The sequence below is a fragment of the Pagrus major genome, chromosome 9 (assembly GCF_040436345.1).
Source record: "Pagrus major chromosome 9, Pma_NU_1.0".
NCBI lineage: Eukaryota > Metazoa > Chordata > Actinopteri > Spariformes > Sparidae > Pagrus > Pagrus major.
The window spans coordinates 7638622-7660409 of NC_133223.1; the positions used below are offsets into that span (position 1 = coordinate 7638622).

The 21788-nt window shown below is 42.3% G+C and overlaps 1 protein-coding gene across 1 annotated transcript; it reads left to right on the top strand.

Moving 5' to 3' along the window:
* The first annotated feature begins 656 nt into the window (after nt 1–656).
* tent5c (terminal nucleotidyltransferase 5C) lies at nt 657–7306 on the top strand. The gene is made up of 2 exons (XM_073474021.1): nt 657–828; nt 1684–7306. The coding sequence occupies exon 2, from the start codon at nt 1706–1708 to the stop codon at nt 2855–2857; it is 1152 nt and encodes a 383-aa protein (XP_073330122.1). The 5' UTR covers nt 657–828; nt 1684–1705; the 3' UTR covers nt 2858–7306.
* Nucleotides 7307–21788: the final 14482 nt, after the last annotated feature.

Genomic DNA, 21788 nt, shown 5'->3' on the forward strand with positions numbered 1-21788 from the left:
ATATAATGGAAGAGAAAAATCAGAAAGAAGGAAGAAATAAAAGGTATGAAACAACACATCATTCCTCTTTGAAAACATCTCCGTACAGCTTAACGGTGTTGTTATTTTTTTAGTGTCAATAAGTGCCAGAGTTGTAATATATTCTTTAAATTGTCACAGGAAACCCATAAAGCTGGAGGAAATTTGGGTAAATTTACATTTGTGTATATTAAATTTACCATACATAATTAATAAGTTCACAATAAAGTCATGTGTTTTGTGTTCATACTGACATCTTTCCACTCAGTTTTGATATCATAAATCTCACAGCACACATGATCGCCCAGTGGAGCCCAGACAGCTGTTGACCTGAGCTGTGACACAGCAGCCTGCCTGGAGACCGTCCTGGTTACTTGGCAACACAAAAACCCTGTTGACCAATCAGAGGCTTCGCTCGGCGCATTGGTACAATCAAACGCAACGATCTTGTGTGTGTGAGCTGCCGCTGATGGAAGTGTGACTCTGGGCTCACATATAAAGTAAGTGCTTCTCTTTAACCTCACGCTGTCACGTATTAGTCTTCTTGTACTATTAAATCGTAAAAGCCACGCTGGGTTCGGCAGAGGGACTGTGTCGTGGCACGGCTGTGCATCTATTTCAGTGGGTTGTACTTGGGCTATATAAAACAGGCGTGTCTTCAGCGAGGGGAATGGTTCAAATATCAACTTATCAGCGGTAACGTTACATGTGTGTCTCATGCTGTGGATTATGTAGAGGTGTCTGCACGAAGTCCGAGTGAACATCATCCGTATCTGACTTTGAATGCTCCCGAACACGCTTTTTGGAAAAGTATGTACCCGCTCTCCTCTCTCATTCACCTCTGTCGGGCTAAAACTGTGTTTTAACTCCGCACTTACCAAGTAATGTAGAGTGAAGTAAGACAGGCTGGGCTGGAGTTCACGCCGTCGTAGCAACGATTCAGAAACGTGATATCAGTGAGGAGATTTTAACAAAGCACGATGATTGTTTTATTTTTTGTCGACCGATCCAAACTTATTGAACGTGACTTTGCTGAATTTCCCGAGGGGTTCGTCGCCATATGGATTAATATGGAGTCAGACTTAACTTGGGCTAACATTATCTACCAACGCAGGTTAGCATTCGCTTTAAAGCCCAGTGTGGTACTTGTTTGAAAAGGTTATGTAAGGTAAGTAACGCTGGTTAGTACTGGGTCGAGTTAGCGGTTAACGTTAGCTCCACACCATCGTCACGGGGAGTTAAACTGTTAACGAGCTGAACATTAATCAGCGGTGATGTTGTGACGGTGGGGACTGAAGCTAGCTTCATGTTTTTGTCCCAGCGGTTCTGGAATCAATGGCAGACTCGTGGTGAGCGGTTCTAGAAGCCTCACGAGCTCTGTCCTTTACTGTGTGTGTGTGTGTGTGTGTGTGTGTGTGTGTGTGTGTGTGTGACGGAGAGCGAGCAGGTTGTCTCGTGCTCACATTCTGCTGTGCTCGTGCTGAATGGTGATGCTGCTCCTGTTTCATCAGTTTATCAGATTTATCTCTAGTTGTGTTGATATTCACTGTTACAACTTGCCAAAACTTCCTGTGTAGTATTTTATATTGTTGTGATGAGAAACGGTCTGATTTGTGGATTTTCCTTGGTCCACTAAACTCCTTTTTTTCTCTCCTGCTATCTTAGTTAATCTGAACGTTGTGAGAAGATGGAGAACAAGGAGGAATCAAAGAGTAGTTCCGTCAGTGTCCTGACCTGGGAGCAGGTGAGCCGCCTGAATGAAGTCCTGACCGAGGTTGTGCCTGTACATGGACGGGGGAACTTCCCAACCTTGGAGGTGCGCCTGAAAGACATTATGGCGCGGGTCCGCTCCCGCCTGGAGCTGAGCGGCATCAGAGTGAAGGACATTCGGCTGAATGGCTCCACGGCCAGCCACGTACTGGTGCAGGACATTGGCTGGAGCTACAAGGATCTGGATGTCATCTTCAGGGTGGACCTGCCGCACGAGGCTGACTTCCGCCTCAGTAAGGACGTGGTGCTGGGTACCCTGCTGGACTTTCTGCCTGAGGGTGTGAACAAAGAGAAAATCACACCCATGACTCTCAAAGAGGCTTACGTCCAGAAGCTGGTGAAGGTTAACACAGAGCAGGACCGCTGGAGCCTCATCTCTCTCTCCAACAATAACGGCCGCAACGTGGAGCTGAAGTTTGTTGACTCCATACGCCGGCAGTTTGAGTTCAGTGTGGACTCCTTTCAGATTGTGCTGGACTCCATGCTTGCCTACTACGAGCTGGCACAGACGCCCATGTCACAGGCCTTTCACCCTACTGTGAGTGGGGAGAGCATGTATGGGGACTTCAGCATGGCACTGAGCCACCTGCGGAACAAGCTCATCGCCACCAAGCGGCCAGAGGAGATCCGAGGTGGCGGCCTGCTGAAATACTGCAATCTGCTGGTGCGGGACTTCCGGCCTGCCAGTGAGGAGGAGTTCAAGGGCCTGGAGCGGTACATGTGTTCACGGTTCTTCATCGACTTCCCGGACATCGGTGAGCAGCAGCGCAAGGTAGAGTCCTATCTCCAGAGCCACTTCATAGGTGAGGAGAAGAGCAAGTATGACTACCTCATGATCCTGCGGCGAGTGGTCAACGAGAGCACGGTGTGCCTCATGGGCCACGAGCGGCGGCAGACCCTCCACCTCATCTCGCTGATGGCCTTCCGAGTGCTGGCGGAGCAGAATGCTATCCCAGATGCGTCCTGCGTCACCTGCTACTACCAACCAGCACCCTATGTTCGAGACCACAACTTCAGCAACTACTATGTGGCTAACCAGAACATTCCAACATGGCTGCCATGTAACTGACAAAACAAGTCAGGGGAAGGGTGTACAAGAGGGCACTGCTGCTGCTGCTTAAGAGGAGAAGAGAGGAGGAATGAAAAAAAAAAGAAAACTCCCAAAAAATGTATTATTGAGGCAATAAATGCTATGTTCCTCTCAAGGCACAGTTATGTTTAAGTGGACAAGTGTTTTGCTTTGTTTTTTTGGAATCCTTTCTCATTCCTTATCTACAGAGTTGTCAAGGTTATTGAATAGAAAGTGATATTTTTAAGTGTTTAGATGTTTTTTTTTTCTGATCATGTTTGGTTGTTTCCCTGTTTATCAACCTTATTCTTAATGGAGATGTGTTTTGTGCCTTAACCTCCAGGTTCACCCCCCCAATAATTTAAGTATGGGCTATTTTTTGAAGTAAATGAAGAAGAAAATGTGATGACCTTCAATTAGGTTTTCTCCTGTGATTTAAAAAAAATAATGATAATAATGAGAAAAGGCAGAAAAAAACAAAATAATGGAAAAATAGTATTATTGGGGAAGGGGTAATATAATAGGTGATGCCCCCCCCAAAAAAAGCTGAGCACCAGTGTTAGAAGTTTAGCTCACTGTGGAGGGAAAAATGTGGTACACTAATAACTTTGTTCACATCAAAAGTGAAGGGGAAGTGAGTGGAGTCAATTTTGTTTTAATTTATTTCGACAGTTGAATATCTCTCACAGACATTCATGCTCCCCGTCATATGCCGGCAGTGCCTGTGATTTGTGTACAATGCAAGACAAAATGTATTTTTATTTTCCACTGTGAATTTCAGTGTAGGACCCTTCTCCCCCTTTATCCAGTTTACTCAGCCCTGTACTTTTCAGTCACGACCAGCCATGAGTAGACGCATGCAGTGAGACAGTTTTGGCCTCAGATAAACGGGCTCCTGCGTGTCTGAGGATTTTGTTTTCCCCTGTTTTTGAAGTCCCTTCCAAAGCCTCAGTAGTGACCTCCAGATGTCACAGTCCTCTGGTTATTGTGGGAGGCTGACTTACAAGACGGAGTGGACACGGGCACGTTGAGAGAATGCGGCCAGCCTCGTTGCCTGGAGCGAGAGCTGGCTGGGGAGTCTCGGAGTGACAGGCCGACTGGATGTCCCTTCCCTTAAAAGGAGCAGCACATGGTGGGCCTCCAGGGTCGTCCCTCACAACCATTGCAGGCTCGACAGCAGCCCTGAAATGGGATCCTCCTCTGATGCAGCTCGGCGACTGGCTCTCAAACTGCAGGCCGTCTATAATTATCCTCTTTTTCTTTTTTTCCCGGGGGAGGTACCTTTCAGAGCAGGGATCTGGGGATGGGTGTGAGAGCAGCAGCAACGGCAGGCCTGCCACCTTACATGTGTGGGAGCTGAATCACTTCCTGTCCTCTCCTATCCGGTGCCTGCTGGGACCACGCAGTGTTTGAACCCCTTTTGTGGTCATGGGAAGACAGACACTGTGGAGTGCGCCTGGTATGTCAGCCTGTCAGTGGGATAGCTCTCCCCTTTCAGTCTTGGATCTTGATTTATCCTGGAAACTACAACCAACCCACCACCAGCTGTGACAGAGTTGCCCCCACTATTTATGAATTTCTATTCATAGTAATCCTATTATTGGCTGTTAATTTTGAACACTTGCAGAGTGGCATTACTAGCACTTGGTCTAAGCTGCAGGTCACACCCACGGGGCATGTTCTGCTGGCTCTGCTGCTGAACTCTGGTATGGGAACTGCCGTAGTCTTTTTAACAACAACAATCGAGGTGCCACACACTGTCTCGCTCTGGACCAAAGTACTTTTCAACCAGCATCTGAAGCATTCAAGTGCCTTTGACTTTTTGGAGAGTGATTTAACTTTTTAAAGGTTTTTTTTTAATGGTGATTGGGAGGGGAAGGGTTAGACAAAAAGAAAATCAGCCCCTTTAAACCCTGTGAAACAATACAAAACTGTCATCTCTGTATTAGATACCAGTTACTGGGGGAATACATGCATCTTTGGTTTGGGAGGATAATAACTTTGGTTTGAATTTGAGTTTTTGGTATTTCATTTTTCTTTTACTGTGTTTTTTTTTTTTTTTTAGTTTCAGTCTCAGACTATTCTTCTCTTTAAAGGATAAGTTAACCCAAAAATGAAATTGAGTTATTATCTACTCACCCGTATGCAGATGGAAAGTTTCGTAGTCCACTAAACATTTCTGGAGCTTCACAGCAAAACGGCATCTCAGCATTCTCCTTAACAACTGAAGTATGCTGGGGACTTGAACTTGAACGTTTTTCAAGATTTCACTTGAAATCACAATTTAACATTTTAAAACGAGTCTCCAGCTACTTCAGTTGTTGAGGAGGATGCTGCAACTCTGTTCTGCTGTGAAGCTCCAGAAATGTTTAGTGGGCAACGAGGCTTGACCCAGCTTTCCATTGGAATGACGGGTGAGTAGACAATGACAGAATCCTCATTGTGAGCTCAACTGCTCTTTAAAACCCATGTCTAGTCATTCCTGTCACAGTCTTCTCAGCCATTTAATTTTATTCACTTCTTTGTCTTTTCCTCCAAGTTTCAGCCTTGTCACTGGCAGCCATGTTGACCTCTGCCTTTAAAATCCAACTTCTGATTTTCTAAAACTGCGTGGTATTGTAGCTCCACCTGCTCCAAAGCAACATGGCTATAATGTTTTGCTGACAGCTTTGTCCCCAACCAAACCAAAGCAATACCTTAAGTGCCCTGACAGGCCATGCTGTGGCACAGTAGCTGGAGGTCGCCCAGCAGAGACCCCATACTAACAAGCACTTTAAAGAGGCCTTGTTTTACTCCAAACCCAGCCACCTGACAGGAATGTAAATAAGCTAATGTGGTCAATTGCTGGAGGGAGTTGAGCTGGTTCTCAGGGACATGATGTGTTTTTGAGACCTTTTGTTTTGTCCCTTTTTCTTTTTTTTATTTAATTTTATTATTATTTTTTGGAGGGTAAATTGGTTTAATCTGCCCTTGACATTGAGACGTCCCCCTCTGATACTCTCCTTCATTCTGTGTTTTTTCTTCTGTCTGTATTAATTGTAACTGTGACTCTCCTCTTCTTACCCAAACTACATGTTCTCTGTAGAGTAGATAGGCTGAAGGTGGAGGTAGCCAGCAGACTTCAGCTTGCTGCAGTCTGACAGCAGCGCTGTGTTTTATCTGTGCATCCATTTGCTCTGAAACCTTATCATCACTTGGTGGACAGTCCTCTCCTACTGCAGTGTTAACAGGTAGATTTATCACCATACTGTTAACACTAAGATGATCTCTGCTTTGTTTGAAAGCCAGGAGACAAAACATTGATCTCGTGCTTAAACCCCTTTCAATCATTCCCGGTGTATTCATGTCCTCTGAGTGATGATGATGATTAGGTTTAATGAGAGCCACATTCTAAACCTGCCACCCAGCTATGCTGCTGCTCACAGTTGCAGGTTGAAGTCTGGTCAGTGGGGAGAGGACTAGTCTCTTCTTGGGCTCCTTGTTGACATTGCTCACTAAAAATTGGCTGCGAGCGAGGTCAAAGAAAATGCAACAAAAAGTATTTTCTAGACGGTCGATGGTGAATGCAGCCTGGAATGTGAATCCTCTGCATGTTTGAGTCCGCCCCACTTTCGTGTGTGTACGGTTATTTTGGCTTTTTTTTCCTGACAACTGAAAATATGTGCCCGTTAATGAAAGCTTTAGCCTCCCCAGTAGATGAGAGTGGGGTGCAGCAGGGCTTAAATCACTTTTTTTGTCAGGGTTGATGTTTGTATCTATATGTATGTCGATGTGGAAACAAAAAAAGAGGATGAAGTGTACTTTGCCTTTGTTATTTTCTGGCCACACTTTTTTTTTCTGCTGTAAACTTGTCAGTGTTATTGATCCTGTTGCTTCTCTCACTCACCTCGCCTTTGGTTGTCCAACGTGTTTGGGCCTTTGTTTATTAGTACAGCGTGTTTTTTATTTGACACCTGTAGATGTATTCTTTGCTGGAGGTGGTGCAGAGCAAGCTGTGGATTAGATATTTAGTGGTTACGCTTGTCTGAAGTACAAGTCTTACACCATAGGGATGTGATGGAGGCCCTCTGGAAGCTCTCCTAAAGTTTCTATATGAAGAGTTGTGAATTTTTTTTGCAGCAGATTTGTGTTTACGTTAACGCGTGGAGGTGTGTGTGCTTGTTTGCATGTGTGTATGAAGGGATGCCTGTGGATACACAAGTTAAAAAAGTGGGGAAAATCATGAAATTTGTCGCACTATATATTTTTTTTGAAATAGTTAATGCAAAAGAGCTTTTTTGTCAGCTTTGTGATTGTGACGATGAGTAAGATGGTTACAACCATTATACTATTTCATTTTTCAGCACTTTTACCTCACTTGAGTTTTCCCTTTGAATGGAAATATTGATGTACATCAGGAAAATGTGTTTGAAGAGGAAATAATGAATAAAGAGTATTAAATGCAAATAACTGCTTCAGCTGTTTCTCTTGACCAAATCTGACATGTCTCACAAGCTGTGTCCTACAGATTTATTACAAACTAGCATGTCAAGGGATTTATGTGTAATATTTTTGTATGTCAGGTAACACTGCATTTCATTTTCAAACACCTTTAACTTGCCCAACTACAAAGGTAGTCCTGCTTATGTGGCCACCGTGCTTTTAAAGTGAGTCTGCACAGAAATATTGTGTATCTTGGTGACGATTAACAGCTAAACAAAGCTATCGTTTGGGTTTAGGAATATGATTTAAGTCAATTTGATTGAATGGGAACCCATTCTTATACTCTTACAATGTATACAATGGATGGAAATGTACTTCCTCCAGGACCACAGTGAAACAACAATGAGGAGCACAACATGTAAGGCTACATCAGTGTGAAACAAGTATGAAATGCCAATATGCCATACAATACAATACAATACAGTAAAGCAGCTGAGAAAGAAATGGCCATTACGATACAGACAGTTAAACACAGAGCAGCAGGATATCCTGAATGTGGCACCGCAGTTTGCATAAGCTGACTCCTCTTGCTGTGTGCAGGTATTGTCTGGAAAACAATTGAAACAGTTTGTCAATCAATAGATCCATTCAGAACATTTTGAAACTCTGCAGATAAGTTCATTAAAAACGTTTCCTCAATATGTTGGTGTGGTAAATGGACTTAATTATGGAATGGTCAAGTAAGTACTTGACACATTCATTTATTTACACACACATTCATTAACTGGTAGCAGAGGCTGCTCATCAGGAGTAATACAGCACTTCATATCCAAGGTGCCCCACAATATTTCTACCCTAGCTATTCACACACACTCACACACTGATGGAATGGCCATTCAAGTTCAGCATCCTGCCCAAGTATATTTTGACATGTAGTCAGAGGATGACCCACTCCACCTCTTCTGATCGTCATCAAAAATAGTTAAAAAACAAACAAAAAACCATTAAATGTTAAAACCAACATTAATCTCTGAGTTTACATTGTTCTCGACCCAGTATGGGTACACAGAGAGCTACTCAGTTGTAGTGCTGGCTTGTCATTACCCTCCACTGCTGCTGAAAGTCATTTATATTCAAGAATAGACACTGAAGACATGAAACAAGTACTGAAAGTGATACGACCACAATCAAACAAACAGTATAAACTGAGAAAATAAGAATAAATTCAGATGCTGTTGGAGACCAGTGGTATCATAGAGAGGATGGGGACGCCTCCCCCCACCTCCACCCCCACACGCTCTCTAACCTGTGTTCACTGTCCATTGTCTCTCTCTCCTCTGTATACTTGTATGAGTATTTTTCCAGAAATGTTTGACCAGGTCAAACACTGCCGGAGGGGTTTTGTGTCTATATGTGTGTGTGTGTGGAGGGGGCAAGCGTAGTTGTGTTTCCACGTACAGAGGAGGGGGTGATGTGGTTTTGTTGAAGCTCTGAAACTCCCTCATGGAGACCAGTTGTCACATCGCTCTGTGTTTGTGCCTCTGAAACTCAGGAAACGAGATCATCAGCTGTGGCTGAGAGAAGATGACAACTCAACAAAAACAACAGGAAACGAGTTGCGTAAAGATGTGCATACAGTATATACTGTTATATCATGAATAATATTTTAACAAATAAATAACAGGATTCATCCGTCTGTCACTGTGTATGTTCACACTGATCCTCTCACTTTAGTGATTCTCTTAGTTTTTGGGAGAATATCATCCAAACGTGAAATAACAAATGAACACAGGCAGTTTATTATGAAAGCCAAGCAAAAACCAACACAGAGTAAATAAACATAAAATATTTGATGCATATACACTTACAGAGAATGAATTAAAAGCTGTGTTTTTCAGATGCAGTGATATTAACAATGCCTCCACAACAATTACCATCACACACAAGCAGGGAGGGATGTGTAGTCTCAACTGAACCTAGTCTGAACTGAAAAACGTCAAAGGAATTGTTCTGCCTCTGAAACAAACAAGAAAATAATTTCTCACATCCAGGACAGAATTTCTGGCATGCAGGTTGAAACATAGTCCAATAGGTTCAGAGGCAGGGTAAGAATTTTTGCAATCTCTCTTACCAAACTTGGACTGATGGTTAAAACAATGAATGTGTTCATGAGGCAACAAGATCACTTTATTTAAAGGAGATGTACGCTGATGGAAAGTGTATGCCAATTTGTAAACTTCAGTTTTACTTTACTCGAGAAAAATCTGTCTTCAGTATTATTTAACCATGCACAGTAGATACCTTCCTCTTCTCCTTCCATAAAACGTCCTTCCAATGAAAACTGTCGAAAGTGTGTTTTGTGGGTCATTCTAGAGTAAACGGGACAAAGCTGTCAGCATCACAATAAGAACTCCATCGTCGTGACGTGGCAGAATTCTGACAATACTGACATCTCAAAACCAAATGTATCTGCGTGGCTACACACCACCAGAGGTAAGTCAAACTTTTATATCATTTGGCAAACCAAAGCTTTAAGAGAAGGCGTAAAGGAAGGAGAGGATTAGGAAAGAAGGAAGGGAAGCTGAGCCGGGCCATCTGTAGGTCTTTGGATCGCTCAGTATGCCATGTCATCAAGTTCCTCAAGACCATAGAGTCCACAGACATGACCTTCCAAACATGAGAGAGATTTACAGTTCGCTCTAACAGCTTGAGTCTGGGATTGTATGTTTTATATTTGAATCTCAGATAAATTCTAAGAAATGAAATAATAATGATCACATGCTGCTGATCGACCAAACAGAGAGCCCTCTCAGTCTGTGCTGGGTCGGTTATGACAAAATGCTGGAACATTGAAACACAGATTATTTAAATTCTACGCACAGCTTCATCACCTCCCTAAAAATATTACTTCATCACAATGGAGTCTAACCGTTAAAGACTTTCTCATTCTCTTTTGTACACATGGCAATACATCTTCATCTTCACTCAAAAAATTGCAGTACGAGTCTCTGATTGAAATGCAAATAGACACATACATCACTGGAACTAAAGGGTATAATGTTTTTTACACAACGAAACAAAGAACTCAATGTGTCTTAATTTACAAGAAATTATTAAGAATTTATCAGAGGAAGCGTTCGGCTCTCCTAACACAAATTTGAGCAATTTTTCTAATGGAGTATGGAGACTTTCTCCACAGGCAACAAAGAAGTAGTCCATATTGGTTACTAGGGCCTGGGCTGCAGAAATCGTGATGTAAGGGTAAGGGGCGGGAACATCTGGTGACACAACCAGGAAATGCTCCCAAGGCTAGACCGTCCCATTTAACAACGGTGAACGCGGCTTTCGAAGGTACCTCCGAAGGCTGCAAAGGCCGCGTCCTTCGAAGGATGCAGCCCCTGAATTGAGACACAGCTACAGAGGACATCAGTTGAGTCGGCGGTCCTTCAGTGTGGTCCAGGACAAACGTGTACACACGGCTAAAATAATGTGTGTACATGTGGCCCAGACCACCTCTGAATTTGGTCTGACTGAGATCTCAAATGCGTCCTCAAAGCGTGGCTGCCTTCACACCTGTACTTGGAGCTGCCCACTTGTGATTGGCTCACTAAGGACACATTTGGATACCAGATCCAAACAGCTTCATTGTAAAAGTGACCCCTGTGCTTGATAACTAGATTTAAACTCTGACACACTCACCAGTGACACAGTTTAGTTTAGTTTTGTTTATTTTAATTCATTGGAACATATTGATATTATTTAAACAGAAATTCCGGTCATTATGATGTGAACCACCTACTCCCTCTTGCTGACCAACCACTGTCAGGTGAACGTGTCACTAACTGTGCGCTGCTTGTGATATTTTCCAGGAAAGTTGCCATCGACACCGAGTGTACACCTTTGGTATTACAGCAAATGCAAGGGCTTTCATCAGTGGGCCATAGGCTCAATCATCATTGTGTTACCTCATTCGACGATAGTGACTTAACAGATATTTATTTACATGAAAATCTTCGAGATTATTACTTTAAAGTGTTAAAATTGGCTCTTTGCATTATGCATAACCCTCAGTATACAGAAAACTACAATTCACAATGGTAAACTTTTACATCCTGCTAAATCTTATATATATATTATCTTATCTCTCATATATGCTCTCTAAAAACATGCAAAACCATCCGGATTGTTCCCAAAGTATCAGATCATCTGCCTCTTCTTCTTCTGTTGAAGGTTACCGGACATTCAACACATCTGGGTACAAGTAGACAGAGATTATTCCAGAGCTCATCAGAATGTCTCTCAGGTTTTGGAGCGTGAACATGACAAACTGAGTTGTGACAAAGAAAAAGTTCCAGGTTGTGGCAAGTTTCTTAAAAAACACTCTGATGGGAGGTCGGTCTGGTTGAACCGCTGCAGCTTTAACCTCCAGTTCGAAGCACTGAGCAGGCAGGTGCTGCTTTGCAAGTTATAAAAATAACTTCTTGGTTGGGAAAAGATTGTTTTCAGGTGTGCGGTCCAGCTGCAGTGCTGGCTCAGTGCACCACATTTCAAGGATGAAATTCAAATTCAGACAGAATTTTTTTCAACAACAAAGCAGTAATTCACTGCATTTCACAACAAAGAGGGAGCTCTACAGGATGGAAGATAAGAACATATACGGTATGAAATTGCAGCTTCATTCACATGAAACCACAAACCACAGAGGAGGAGGAGGAAGTGAGGGTTGGCTGAAGAAATTAAAGGTTAATACGGTCTGAGAAGCAGCATCAGCATGAGGATGGACGGGGATGGAAAAAGGAGGTTGGTGAGGGCAGATGGCTGTGTCACATAAATCTACAGTGAGTCATCCTCTGCAGATAAGTCCGTGTGTTTTATGAATGGCAGCATGTAGCTCAGGGCTGGAGGGGGGCATCCTGTTCAAGTGGAAAATGACAAAGCAGACAACCACACACACACACACACAGAGAAGGAATTAGTAATTTACAAAAACACACATGACATGTACATTTTCAACTTTCTTGCCCAGTAGCCAGCAATGCAGACTGTGGAGATGTTAATGTGTGGCGAGGCTGAAGGGCGACAGGCTTAAATGCTTTGAAGTACTCCTAAAGCACCATGTTCACAGAAGCAATGTCCAGGCTTTTATTACACAATAAAACCTCTGGCAGGAGGACAGTGTTTTCCACTGCACTCAGATCAGCAACAACGGGATTCAGAGTTTCTGAATGCTGAGCTGACGGATCTCCCCACAAACCGCTTCCCCGGTGATGGAGACGGAAAACATCTCTGGTTAAAGCCACCGTCGGGATGCTCGTAAGACAGAAGGGAAGACGTCAGGGAGAACTGGACAGGATGGCAGAGGATGGAACTGAAGCTAACAGAAATATGATAATACCACTGTAAGTGTGTTCGAGGACAAAATGTTCCTTCTAAGTACAATAAAACATGATGTTTCAGTTATGTAGAAGCCATTGTAGTGTTTTCTCACTTACACTCATCATCAGTTTCTATTAAAGAAATAGTGCACATGAAATCTGTTTGAAAGTGAATGCTGAGGAGCAGAAAGAAAAGTCTGAGATTTATATGTAAGCCAGAAATCAACGGTTTGTACTGAAGCCCTAAACGCACATGGTTAAAACATACTCCTTCCCCGGTGATGGGGACGTACTCCTACGTTTACTCCTACGTTTACTCCTACGTTTACTCCTACGTTTTCGATTTCCTGTTCAGGTGATAGGCTATACAGTGAGTGATTAACACCGCCAACAACATCACTGGTACCATCTACAGAGCATCAGTGACATCAGTGGAGCGTTATGTAGTGCTTGTTTCCACACTGTCTTTTGAGAGTGAGTCACGTGAGGAGCGTTCGTTATACCATGTGTGTAAGTCTGTTACTGATTTAATAACTGTGTAAAATCACTGAATGAAACAACAGTCTTACATACAGTGATCAACACAAAGCACATGTGTCTGTCAAGTGGGCGACTACCTGCTGGTAGAAGGAAGAGAAGCCCACGCATTGGTGGGTGTTTGAATGGTCCAGGCTGATGAAGTGTGTTTATAAATGAGTAAGACTAAAGTACAGTCGTGCTTTGATCAATAATGAGTACTCTTTGATGGCATGTTACACTTGTCAAGACGCCATGTAGGCATGTAGGCATGCTGGCATGGCACCGCTCATCGAATAAACATTCAGCTCTAAGTAATAAGAGGGAACAACCTTTATGTTCTCATAACTGGTTCATATATCTCATTATCTCAGGATAACTTGTTTTCTCAAGCTCTCAAGAAGAAAATGATCCCATTGTCATGTTATTCTGTCATAATGACATAACTAACTTACAGTATCGAGAAAACTAAATTGAACTTGTAATTACGGGAAAGCAGAGGAAGAAATACATCAGACCATGACCTTTTAGGGCTTCCATAGCATGCATTAAAGCAAATGAACACCACACCCCACTAACTCACTCACACCAACACTATACTGCACAGTATTATCTGACCACTACATTGTGCTCACTGCAACTTAAGCTGCTCTCTACATCTTATATTGCTATATCCACACAGACAGACTATGAGATGATGCAGCTGCAGGTACAGATCCCTCCCGGTCCCCTGACCTGGCATCTTCCTGACATGTTGTTCCAGTTTTTAAGACGACAATAGGTGTGAAAGGACCCAGTTCCACAGCATCTTGACTTTCAAAAGATTTATTCTGATCCTCAGAATCACACCTTTGAGTTTTTATACAGAGGAGAATCTCACCGACATGACATGGTGTAGTTGTCGATCCGTACTGGACATTTGCTTTGCTGTTCTTAGGTTGAGTACATACTGATTCAGATGAGTATGACTTACTTCAGGCTTCCTGTTTGCTTACATGAAACAAGTTATCTTAACAGTCATGCTGAACTTACACAATATCAGCTGTAAACAATAGGATGTGAGATGGCACTGTATCTGTGCAAACAAGGAGCACATTGTACAGTTCACATTTTACATCAGAGGGTACAAAAGTCAAAATATCAGTTCAGATAAATCTTAAGTAAAATAATAAGTTCTCGTGTAAAATTCTAACCAAAAGACCAATTCCCATTTGCCATTAGCAGATTAAAACATGAGCTGGCAGAGTCATCTGATTCCAATGAACATGATTCTTGATGTTGTCATGATGTTTTACTGCAGGACTGTTGGTTGCGGCTCTTGATTGTCCATCAACCTATGAAATCTTGGCTAAACATTGAAAAAGTCAATTATTTATTTAACCAAAACCACAACCTTTTACTCACTCTAACCAAATAGTTTTTGTTGCCTTAACCTAAGGAGGCGGATGTAAACCTTGCTCTCTGGAGTCAAAGTCTGCACTTTTCACCATCCACCTCAACCAACTCTGCTGCTGCAGTGTTTCCGGAGAACAACATTCAACAGTCAGTCTTCCTTCAAAATGTATTCAGCAAAACAAATTGGTTGTACATCAGCATTTCTAGGAGACAGGATGGTACAATGCATGTTGCTAAAACTATTGGGAATAATGGTTTTATTTTAGGTACATTGACACTTTAATTTATCATCACAGTCAGATTTACTTCTGCTTAGCTGATGATTAATACAGGTACTTCAGTAGGATGTTTGACTTCAGCTGTAGTTTAACAATAAATATTGGTGCACATGACTAAAGAACATGACTGAGGCATAGCTATCTAAATGTGTACCAGCAATGTTTACAGGGGGGGTGATTATTCTGTTTCCCAACACCCACTGCTGTCTGACTGTGTGGGACAGAATAAATTAGCATGATTAGTCATTACCAGAACCGACTGTGTTCCAGGAACCATCAAACTGTGCTACTAGTGTGAGCCAGTGTACCGTAACATATAAAGTATTTCAGCTGGTGTTGTGTTTCGAAACACTCCAACAGGCACAACGTGTTGTACAGCTGCTGCTCATCCACACCGGCCTCGCAGCTGAGGAGTTTGTTGCCACCAGTTTAATGGAGCTCATTTGTGTGGTAATTAATGTTGAAAAATGCTTTCATATCCTCTCAGTTCCTTCCTGCTTGCAGTACCACTGCGCGGGGTCCTCAGGGTCAGGGCAGATTAATTAGGACTTGGCTCGATTAAGGCTGATGAAGCCTGAGAAACCTCATCAGCATCCATGCGAACGATCCAAGAGTAATGAGCTGTGGCACTGATAGCATCTGTTTTCTGGGATGATGATTTTGCTGATTACGTGTTGTGTGGGTTGTGTTAGTTCATGTGAGTGAGTTAGTAAATTGCGGTGCAGACAGGAAGCACGTTGACAAACCTGTCTACTCATGTCTGATTCTCCTGGCAGAGGAGAAACTGCTCTGCCACCGGCCATCCTTCTGACTGAGCTGATGTACTCAGAACCAAGGCTGTTTCTGTTCTGATGACCTGAGCCAGACATCCACTGGTGCCTCTGAGAGCTTTGGTTTGTTCGGAGCTGAAAGAAATCATGATATCTTAGTTTCATTTTATTTTATTCATCACTTCTCAACCCAATCGCCAGAACAAATGTTTGTTTCTGCAAACCACAGATATGTTTAATTTTTAATTTTATGTTTTGACAGTCTGTGCTTATGATCTGGTTAAGTGGAGGGACAAAAACCACTTGGTCAGGATTTGGAAGAGAGGTTTAAGTTTTGGCTCACCTGGTTCTGTTGCCACAAACTTGGCTGCAAATTGTCCCGACATCTTGTTGAAAATATCCAGTTTTGTTGATGAAATGTTGAAGGCAGCCATCTCAGCTTGCTGTCGCACCATCACTCCTCCCGACATAAAAGTCAGCTCATATAAATGTAATGTGAATGTGATGAGACAAGCATAGTTGATGTTGACTTCTACTCCAGGTCATGCCATCAACATGTTGTCCATCAGTCAGTAATGTTAGATGTACACTTCCTGTACTCTCATTTATCAACAGTGCCCGCACACACGTGTGCATGATGGAAGTATACTATCATTACTATGCAAAATGTGGAATTCATAAACTTGTGTAAATATCACAATTGGCAGATTCTTTAAAAAAGTACTGATTCAACTTCTTTATGCAAGTAAAAGTGATAAAGTACAGGCTCTGAAATGTACTCAAAGTAAACGTCCCTCTGAAGGACATTTGTGGTCAAAGCTAACTGAAGCTCATGTCATATTAATATAATTCAAAGACTATTAAACGTAAAAGTAGAATCACTCGGATTTGTCCCAGCTGTTCCTGAACGCACCACAAAGATAGTTGATTGTTGAGTCTCATTCCCAGGACGTCAAATTTTGGGTTGGTAAAGCGTCCCGAGTAGCAACAAAGTGAGAAAATGCATTCAAATGCATTCAAACTAAAGTAATGAGCCTGTTTTAAAAATGTAAGGAGGAGAAAGGTCAGATATTTGTGTTCAGGTGTAGGGAGGAAAGGTCAAAAGTGTCCTCAGTAATATCTCAGTAGAGTGCAGATACCTGAAAAATCTACTTAAGTTTGTTACCTCCCACCTCTGGTAAATATAAGCACAGCTCTGACCATGCTTAAACACAGCATCCTGTGTTAGAACAGGGAAACTGCAAATAAAAAGCATTATCAGTGTCACAGCTATCATGAAACATCTCCACAACAGACACATATTGTCTGTATTTTCTCTGATCAATAATAACTGAATAAGTAACTTTGTCTCTTTGGGAACAGACATGAAGCCGGTGTCACAATCTATAAAAGGCTTCTGTGACAGGTTTTTAAAATGTACCATGGCTCATCTTGCACTACTGGAAGATTTAGTAAATCATGAGCTCTGCAGGGAGCACGATGCTGTGTTTGGTTCAGAGCACAGAGTGGCTTCTGAGTAGCTACCACATCACAAAACAGATATTGCTAGACTTATGATGCTATGGTTTGGGACTTACGTTAGAGCGAGAAACTAAATGCACGTAAACTGTACCTGTGCACATCACAGTCCTGTCCACCCTGGGGGTAACAGCCTGAGGTTAGAGATAGATCAGGAGAGGGATGTTTTGATTCCTTATATGGTTAATTTGGGTAGTTTCTCAATGGAAATAATCCTGAACTTTCAAAAGCTGGGTGGTTCAGAACATGTGAGATGTATCAACACTGATTACATACTGGTGGACGTTTGACTGGCATAGATGAGATCAGCCACACGTCACTTTCGCCACCCTGGCTGACAACAAATGCTGTGAAAGTGCTGGTGCCAGACTGAAGACAGCTAGAGGTGACAAGCCTAAAAGCTGCTGTGTAGCATTCTTTCATGCCAGACAATCCTAAAACTTATGATTTTATTTTCTTCTCCAATGGGCGAAGGACATGAAGAGAAGAGATCTGTAGCTTTAGGTTGTCTGCAGGATGAAAATGGTAAACTATGAGACCTGGCCAGTCAATACATGTCCTCATCACAGGTTAGTTAATGATGTCACTGAGTAAATTACATGTGTGCCGATTGTGCCTGTAGATCGAAGCGAAGCAAAAAAAGAGCCTTGTAAAGTTGTAACTACAGTTCTTACTGTGAAAAAATAAGGTCCGACCATAAAACACCTTCTTTTTGAATGGAGTTTGGTTTACGAGCCTGCCTGTTTTAATGTTAGCACACATACATTGAGCTGACCTTCCTTCTAATAATGGACCTTGTAAACAGCACAAAGAGACGTTGAAAGTGGAGCTAAAACCGACCTGTTTTCACCTCGTCTCAGCTCGGAGTAAACCGTTACGTAATAAAACACAATGGGCTGTCAAAACAGAGACAGAGGCTCTGCTTCACCTGAGTGATGTCATTAGATTACAATAAAGTCACACTGGACAGATTATAAAACAACAAAATAAAGTGTGACAGAAATGACTTGGGCTCGTTATAGATAAAAATCCATACGATATTGTTATTTTATGCTATTAAACTGGCAGAGACCTCAGAATTTGCATATACTTAAATAAGAAGGGGCTCTTTTCACCCAAAAGGGGGCGGGGCATGTCACAAGTCAAAGTACCCAGATGGGCTGCTCTCATCTATGTGCATTTATGTGAATTTAGGAGCTTTTCTACACAATGTTGATAAATGAGGGCCCTGGTTATGATAATTATCTGAATTAGGGGACAAATGAAAGATAAAACATACATAAAGAAGAAGCGTTTTCGGTTGTTTTCGGCCGCTATGAACCTTCAGAACAGCTACAATACTCCTTCACACAAATTCACTAAATCTGTAAGACTTCGGAGGAATGGACACCATTCAATAGTTGGATTGATATTGGATCTACTGACTGGAGAGGTCATAGACATAGTAAATCATTGACATCACTTTCATTCTCAACAAACCGGTCAGTGCACGTTCTGTGTATTACTTGCATTGGCTATGTTTCTGCACTTTATTCAGGTTATTCCTTTCATTTGTCAGCCATTTGTAAGTAATTTTGTTCATCATATTTCTTTACATATGACAGTGTTGTAAACGCTGAAGCGAAACGTAAATAAACAGGGTTAACTGGTGATATGACAGCGAGAGTCAGCGTGTAGTGCAGCATGAGCAGTCGGTTTATTCATGAATATATTCACAGATCATTCATGCATGAAATGTAAATGTGTAGCGATGACGGTGTGAGAAACATTGCGCTGTTGATTAGGCTTCTGAATTTAATTACAGTTTTTTTTCTTCTCTTTGGCTCCCCTCCAGCTGGTCACATACTCATAATACATAAAACTGCAGAGTTGGCTCTTCACCTCATCACCTTTATATCATCTCATGTCGTTTCACTGCTCGGAGCAGAAATCCTTTAAAGGACTCTGCTGGTGACTGTGGCTCATTAACTACAAACTGATTTACTCTGCATTACTTTTACAATCATCCCGACCACCCACACACACATTGATTATTATTCACAGTTTTATGGCTTTTTAAAATGACGTTAGATTTGTTTTATGGATTTTATTTTTACAAATAAAGTAGCGATCATCTTGAAATGACTACTCAGTCACTCATTCCCTGTGTGTCCAAATGAAGTTATGGTGTTAAAGGACATGACCAGCTGGGCTGGTGACATGAGAGCACAGTTTGTTGACATAACCTAATAGTATATCTAGGTGTCAAAGTGTTAGTTCTGGTCTTCTGATGTGGGGCTGTATTTATCTCTGCTCAGTGTATTACCTGCAGTAGATACGTCTTGCTGTCAGTGCCCTTTAGCAGTACAATGCTCTGCTTCCCTGTCGTTGCTAAGTGCTGCTTCTCCACACAGGGGGAGAGCTGACGGTCATCTACTGCAGGTGATACACTGACTAGAGATAAATACCTCATACAACCCCACATCAGAAGACCCCAACTATCACTTTATAGTTGAGAGCTGATAAATCTAATGTCTGTTTCCATTTGGAGCTGCCTGCCTGAAAAGTCACTTACTGTTGATTTTATTGGAAAAATAAAATAATCTAAACTTACGTTTGTCTTAACTAAAAGTATGATGTTCTTTACACAGCTACATTTACTTAGCTCAATATACTATACTCACTATTACACTATGGCCAAAAGTATGTGGACAGCCAAACATTACAACCATTTGTGATTCGTGCCTCATTCTAAAACCTCGGCCATGCAGCAGTAACAGCCTCCACGTTTCTGGGAGGGAAAAGCGTCTTCTCAAAACTGTTGCCACAAAGTTGAAAGCACACTATTGTAAGATTTCCATTAAGTGGAACTAAGTGTCCTATCTGGACAGTAAAAACAGCCTTAGACCAAAAGTATGTGGACAGGGGTGTCTAAAGTAAAGTCTAATCAGATAGTATACACAGTACCTGACAGTCTGTGTTAGTTTGCATGAAAGCAACAGCTCCTAAGGTCTATCCATCTCATCCTGAAGGTCCATTAGACCCATTAAACCTTCTCTACGTGAGCTGCCTGGACTTCGACCTGCGGAGGAAACAAATGAACATAAAAAAAGAAAAAGTGTGAGAAGTTGAGCAGCTCGTGTAAACTGTCCACCCTCCTCTGGAACCAAGCAAGCTGAGCAAACATCAACAGCCACTTCCCCCATCATGCAGTGCCATATATAGGAGGACATCACGGTCCCGAGAAACAGGTGATGGGCGGTGTGTGGAGGGTGAGCGAGGGGTGACCGACATGTGGCCGAAACAGAGAAAAGAAAAAGAGAGAGAGAGCGAAATCAGCATGTCCTCATGTACCTTTCCGTGCACCAGTGGTTTGTTTCCCAGAAAGATTTGCAATTAGCCCCATCAGTGCACACACACACACACACACACACACACACACACACACACACACACACACACACACACACACACATACACACACACACACACACACACACACACACACCTTCTACCTATCAATGTATGTACAAGATACACCCACAGCCCAGATTGTGAGCCACGTATGATGGGCTGGGTGAGCATGCGTGTCTGTCTCTTGAGGATTTATGTACCTAACCAGCAGATTCATGTGACATAATATATGTGTGTACTGAATCATGCATATTTCCAACACAGTGAGGCCAGCCCAGAGCGTGCTTGGCCGTAAAAGGCTGAAGGACCTCAGCAGCATGAGTCTGACTGTTGTGTTTCTTGTGTGCTTAACTCTGAGAACAGTTGTTGGCGGAGAGTTGTGCTGAGAATTTGCCTTTTAATGTGCTCTGACATGCTGTTCTCATTATGTTCCTTTCATATAGATTCCTCCTCTTTCAGGGCGTCTGATCCCCGTCCAGACAAGTAAGAAAATAGGCCTTCTTCTGTTTCTTCACATCGTGCCTGGACTGGTGTGAGGAACAGAGGGCAGATACGGAGATCATACCATTAAACCCTAAGTTCATCACTACATTACCAGGACAGAGAGGACGGGTTTTTGTTGTTGTTTTTTTAACAAAATCTAGCATTGTGTTTTACCTTTCAGTGTAACAAGTGTATCTTCTTCTAAAATTCAAACCACAACATTTTTATTAAGTTTAAATCACCAGTCTTACTCATAAAATGGGATCAGGTTAAAGAAGACTTTTGTTTCTTCTCTTCCTGAGACAGCATGATAAAGAGAAGTACTATAATAAAGATGGCAACTCTTGAAGGCCATTTGAAGGACAAATTTCCTCCAGTGATGTCACTCGGTGGCTAAGTTGCATTGTGGAGAAGTCAACTGTGAGTCCTTTTAAATGACGACTTATGTAATTGTGTCATGTGCATAATGTACCGTAAATTACTGACATAACATAGGTATGTTGCGAAGAAAATATTCGCTTGGGATTATTAATTTTTATTTGCATAACTCACGCGGCACCCAGCTCAGTGAATTTCAGCATCTGGAGCGGCATCTGGATAACTACCGCTTCCAGCGCCACCTGAGGCTGACCAGTGCCCAGTTCTCAGCTGCGGAGCGCCTGTCCATCTGTCTCTGGTGAGTTTAAGTGAGTTTAAGTGTGTTAAAATCAATAAATAGTAACTGTGATCAGCAAGTAGACTGAATTAATCTGTTTTAGCACACAATAAATGGATCTTAAGA

What these genes read in the sequence shown, in the direction of transcription:
- tent5c (XM_073474021.1), top strand. Translation starts at nt 1,706, where the DNA reads ATGGAGAACAAGGAGGAATCAAAGAGTAGTTCCGTCAGTGTCCTGACC.